The sequence below is a fragment of the Lipotes vexillifer genome, unplaced genomic scaffold (genome assembly GCF_000442215.2).
Source record: "Lipotes vexillifer unplaced genomic scaffold, Lipotes_vexillifer_v1.1 scaffold778, whole genome shotgun sequence".
Lineage (NCBI taxonomy): Eukaryota > Metazoa > Chordata > Mammalia > Artiodactyla > Lipotidae > Lipotes > Lipotes vexillifer.
In genome coordinates this window covers 1,578,296-1,584,212 of record NW_006774127.1, presented here as the reverse complement: position 1 = coordinate 1,584,212, position 5,917 = coordinate 1,578,296, and the positions used below count along the sequence as shown (strand labels likewise).

At 38.9% G+C, this 5,917-nt stretch overlaps 1 protein-coding gene across 2 annotated transcripts in view; it reads right to left on the bottom strand.

Moving 5' to 3' along the window:
- Positions 1–1,212: 1,212 nt before the first annotated feature.
- The window catches only part of RETREG1 (reticulophagy regulator 1), a 92,069-nt gene continuing 87,364 nt past the window's right edge, over positions 1,213–5,917 (bottom strand). For both annotated transcript variants that reach the window (XM_007448848.1, XM_007448849.1), the window contains 4 exons: positions 5,291–5,428; positions 4,229–4,293; positions 3,906–4,032; positions 1,213–1,763 (listed from right to left, as the gene is read on the bottom strand). In XM_007448848.1, coding sequence (XP_007448910.1) covers positions 1,270–1,763; positions 3,906–4,032; positions 4,229–4,293; positions 5,291–5,428 — 824 coding nt within the window. In that variant the 3' untranslated portion in view covers positions 1,213–1,269. The remainder of the gene's footprint in view (positions 1,764–3,905; positions 4,033–4,228; positions 4,294–5,290; positions 5,429–5,917) is intronic.

Here is a 5,917-nt window from a genome sequence, read left to right as displayed (position 1 = left end):
GATGTCTGTGTGCATCTGTCAGAATGCCAGCTGTACCTGAAGATTGAAGAGATGGTTGGTAGTTGCTGACATGGTCCCTCTATCACAAAAACAAAATTAGCTTGATTTCTTCTCTTTAGTCCTTTGTTAAACAGCTAAGTGAAATGTGGTTATTTAAAAGTGATCTAAAAAGTTTAAAATAAAGGAAAAATATATTCTAGCTTCCTAAGAAGAAACAGATTACAGATTTAGACTTCTATGGCAAATAAATACACTTGAAAACCAAGCAAGTTTCTCTCCTGTAGGAGAGTCAGACTACAAAAACAGTTCTCGTTTCTCTACGGCTGATGACCACATCGCTCACAGAACATACCAGCAACTAGTTTCACAATCTTAAGAGACTTTTTCCGTAATATGAAAGATGAGGTTTAACCTAGTTCTGAGCAGGCAGAATAGATCTGTACTCACAACCTCCCTATCACAAATATATGACAATTGAACAACAAAGCACAGCCCGATCTCTGCTTACATCGAAACCACCGTCTACATGATATCTAACTACTTGCTTTCGATGGGTTAATACCACCTGTCGCAAGACTAGAGCTGGCAGTCAATGGAGCACGCCATTTACAAGGAAGCCTAAAGTCTACAACTGCAAAAATAACATGGAAATGTATTAGCCCATCCAACGTAGTTGAATGTATTTTCAAAATTGTTCCTAGGAAATGAATTTTAATAGTATCTCCCAAGTCTTTCAACCAAAGTGACCTTGATCATTTTTGTCTTTTTACATCAAAATCTACCAAAATTTTTTGACTGTTTCCAAGTATTAGGAACAGAGGGGCCAATATAGCATGTTTCACAATTAATTGTTAATATTTCAGCGAGTTACAATAAACTGTTTTGCATGCTTGAAAAATTAATTGTGAAGAAAAAATACGGAATACTAATGGGAGGACCTCAATAATTGGGTGTTTTCATTTTGCTTTAAAAACAACCTCTAATATTCAACTCTGACAATACAGTAAATATATATACATATATATAAAGTTCATTTCCATGCGCATTACATAAAAATAACTATGAGAAATATCAATCTATCAGTGTCAGCTGATATATATCCAATTAACTCACTGCAGAAGGGAAAAAAAAAAAAGGCCAAAAAAATTCTAAAGTAATCAGTAAAGCTCACAGTTTGAAAAGTTTTTTTTTCCTTTTCTTTTCTTTTTTTGCTTGTTTGAATTTTTTTGGTAGTTTATCTGTGCTCTGTCATACAAGCTGATTCCCAGACTAATGGCCTCCAAGTAGATTTGAAAGAAAGCCTGAAGACTTCTTATTTTGCGGTGCTTCTGCTTCCTGGTCTTGTGAAAGCCCCAATTCACTCTCAATTTGGTCGAGCTCTGACTGGTCCAGTAGTTCAAAGTCATCCCCTTCCTCCGTGTCTGTGTCCTCCCCTGGGCTGGGAGCAGCCTGAGACAGTGCTTGCTGCATGCCTGCTAACTGGTCTTTGACGGCGGCAGTCACCGCAGCGGTGATGACGTCCCCAGCCAGGTTGCTCATCAGGTGGAAGGTTTGGTCACCGCTCAGAGGAAGGGTGAGACCAGCCACTGACTGCCTCTCTGAGCTGGGTCTGGGACCACGGTCCAACTGCTCCTTTCTTCTCTTGAGCTCAGTGGGCAAGCCAAGGCTTAATTCATCTTCATCGTTTGTTCCTGCGCCATTTTCTAGAGATGGAAAATCTGAAAGGTCTCGAGAGAACACTTCCTCACTAGGTCGGTCAAGATCTGTGAAATGTGGAACAGAAGTTCATGCTTAAGCACCATAATAAATTTTTTTTTTATGATTCAACTTTTAAGTTATAAAGTAGTAATTGATAAACCTTTACTATCTCAGATATACAAAAAATAGAAAGTCAAAGGTTTATAAGACCCTGTAATAAACCATAATAAATTTGAAATCAGAGAATTGTCTAAAAGATTCCTGCTTTTAATTGGAATCCTCTGAATCACTCTGGCATTCATCGAGCCTCCCATCAGAACCCCCCCAAGTCTGGGACACTCTCTCCACAAGTACACACAAACACTACATGTCCCCCGATAGCCTTAGCTTTCCTCTTAAACACAAAAAGTGTGTAATGACTTACTATTCAACCTGTCTTAATGTCAGCTTGGGGCTCTGACTAGAGTTTAAATGTTCACCAAAATTTCATCCTGCTCCTGGGGAGGGGATTAGCTTAAGCCAATAAAAAATACATCAATGGGACGTCTTCATAGATTTGGGTCCAGCAGATGGTGACTATTATCCAGCCTTTGCATTTTCATTCATGGAGATCTGTTTGAGTATCTGTAACTGTGTTTGTTTAAAGCAATGAGTTAAAAGAAGCTACTGTTCCTTCTATTCCATATTCAACCTAAGAGCTTATGGAAACATTTAGCTTTCCATGAATATAGCTGAAATTAACCATACCGTTTTAGCAAAACATAGGTCCTGAATATATACAGGAACGCTTTAAGATTTGGGACATTTGAAAGCAATGTCAGGTTAGTAGGCAGACAGTGATTTCATTGTTTTTCACTTTTCACAGAGTATCTTTCAGTAACTCTTTGGAATCTTCAAGTTAATTAATGAAAGCCTTCTATATGGGTTCTATTATTGCTGCTCCCTTTGTTGTGTAAATCTGAGATAGGATGCTTAAGAACAAAGGGTTTGTTTTCCTGGTCTTGTAGGTATGTACAGCTTGTAGAGCTTGAGAGGACTTCAGTGACCCTCTTGTTCTAATGCACTTTAAAGATGAGGAATTTGAGATCCACAGAAATTATGTCACCTGTTCAGGGCCATACAGTAAAGTTAATGACAAAAGCAAGGCTACACTTGGGTCTCCCAATCTCCAAACCTGTATTTTTTCAACACTACACAGCCTTCTTCCTTCCTCTAGAAAAAGAAAGTGTGTTCTTGCTTATAAAGACACATATAAAATAATTTATTCATAATCCTCCATTATAACCTGCTTATATTTTCAGTATATTGTTAAAATGACTTGAAATAATCCAATGAGACTAGCAAAAGTTACTGCACAAGACTTGTCTCAAATTTCATTTTAAATTGTACTTAACCTAATTATAAAAGATATGAAAGCTTTTTTTTTTATTTTTTTAACTAACTTGGAAGAAAAACAAGTTAGTTAAAAAAAAAAAAAAGTATATGAGAAACCGTGGAATCAGCTTTGGATTTGGGAAACTTGCCCCCCATGCTTCAGTCCCTCTTAATAAGGACTAGCCCTGGATATGTGGGACTAGCTTCTCTCCTCCCCTGTCCCATTACTGCTATAAACAATGCCACCAGCTGTTCCAGAAGTTTAAGTTTTTTCACTGTCAATTATTTGTCTTCAAAATAAAGGCAGATTTGGACATTGATTAGCTTAGATGTTTTTCTCATACTCTTCAAAAAAATAGCTTTTGAGATATAATTCATATACTATAAAATGTACCCTTTTAAAGTATACGATAAAGTGTTTTTTAATATATTCACAAAGCTATTGAACATCACCACTATCTAATTCTAGAACATTCTCATCATCCAAAAAGAAACATATTAATTACCAGTCACCCACCATTCCCTCTTCCCCCAGCCGCTGGCAGCCACTAACCTATTTTCCTTCTGCATGGATTTGCCTATTCTGGACATTTCATAGAAATGGAGTTACACAATGTGTGGACTTGTGTGTCTGGCTTCCTCCACTTTAGCATAACGTGTTTAAGGTTCATCCATGTTGTAGCAAACGTGAGTACTTCATTTTTATAGCCAAGTGAGATTCCATTGTGTAGATGTTACCACAGGTTGTTTATCCAGTCAGCAGTTGACAGATTAAATACCTTTGCACGCACTCATAATTATAAAAATCAGAGCATCTAGGAGTGTGAGCATACCGTCAGAAGTGTCCGTCTGTGGAGTGTATCCTTCTGAAAGGTTGAAGGTCCCATTGTCAGTCCAGGAGACCTCGGACACATCTGTGTCAGACACAGACAACTCTTTGGCGGCAACGGTCAGGCTAATCTGTGTTAATATAAATACCAGTGACACATTTCAAACTTCTGTGGGGAATCTTTTGAAACATTTTCCTTTCGATATTGTTCAATCATCTTAGAGAAACAGGAGGAGCCTATTAAGAATATCATTCCAGTTTTGGTACATTTAGATCAATTTACAGTCAAACCACACAGGAACAAATTGAAAACTAAACAAAAAATACCTTAGGACAGAGAGCTGAAAAGTCTAATTCACTGTCATCTTTGTGACTTCTTTCTTTATCTGCTTCTGTCGGGAAAAAATTTGGAAGCTTTCAGTTTCCTGGCCAGCTTAGACAGCGTGTATTTTACCCATTATATATCCTTACCCCACCTTCCTCACATTCTCCCAACGACTCCACGTAATTAAGTGTTTGCGCATAACAAGGTCCACGTATTTGCAACTGTTTGGTTTCCGAGGGAAATGGTCCATATCAGTGGTCCTCATAGTGTGGCCCCTGGACTTTTAGAAAGGCAAATCCCCAGGCCCTCCCCTAGACCAGCTGAATCAGAAACTCTGGGGTATGGGCCCCGCAATCTAAGCTTTAATAAGCTCTTCAGACAATTCCGATGCTCCCTGTAGTTTGAGAATCTGTAAGGTCACAAGCCAAGTTAAAAAGTGAAAAAGGAGCACATTAGTCTTCCCCCTACTTTCTTTTCCTTCCCGTTCTACTGGCCCCCTCTTACAGGGCTCCCGCACACAGCCCTACCTGTGCCATTTGTTATTTGCAACCGTCCACTCCCAAAGAAAACGATTTAGAGAAAATAAATAATAAGTAGCAAATACAGAAGTGCTGAAGCCTTTTCTGTCTCCCCTGACAATTTGGATTAAAAAGGCGATTTGTGGGCCTCCCTGGTGGCGCGGTGGTTGGGAGTCCGCCTGCCGATGCGGGGGATATGGGTTCGTGCCCCGGTCCGGGGGGATCCCACATGCCGCGGAGCGGCTGGGCCCGTGAGCCATGGCCGCTGAGCTTGCGCATCCGGCAACGGGGGGGGGGCCACGACAGTGAGAGGCCCACATATCGCAAAAAAAAAAAAAAAAAAAAAAAGGCGATTTGTTGTATGCTTGAGAAAAGCATAAAAGCCTAAAATAGGAAAAAGCTATGTTACTTTGGGGGGATTTGCTTCTGTAATAATATGTGGTGAAAGGCTAAAACACCCTGAAATATATTAAAGGTGATTTCATAATAAATAGCCAGCCGATGTCTCATCTCATGCGTGGAATCTAAAATTCAAACGTTACCTACCAGCTCTCTCACGTTTCTTCTGGTTAATATATTCTCTGATTCCAAAATCTAGTTTCAGCAGAAATGACTTGATTTTGTTGTATATTTTTTGTCCAATATCATTACACTTAAACAGTGGACACAGAAATGCACATAGTACTGTAAGATAAGGAGGAAGAGAGTTTAAGGAAAGTGACCTTACTTTCCAAAGGCTACATCTTGGTATGTCACAAAATTATTTCAGTTTCCTTATGGACAAACTGGGTTTTTTTTTCTTAAGGAAGCGCCTCTGTGAAATAAGTTCATAGTTTTTATTCTTCCCCCTGTAATGAAACCATTTTCTCCTATATACACACAACCCAACAGTCATGGTTTTCAAAGACTTGCAATTAGATAACTCCATCCCTTCAATCCTCTTACCCTCAAAATTTATACAAATGTTACGTGCTTTCCCGACAACAGTCCTGGATTAAAATATCAACTCTACTTATTTGTTAAATGATCATTTCTCCATAGAAACGTTATTAGCTATCTGTTAGCCTCTCGTCAGTAATACTGGGATAATAACCTCATCTCTTGGGGTTGCTGGAAAGGATAAATGAGATAAATACAGACCATCTGAATAATGCCTTGCCCGTATTAGACTCT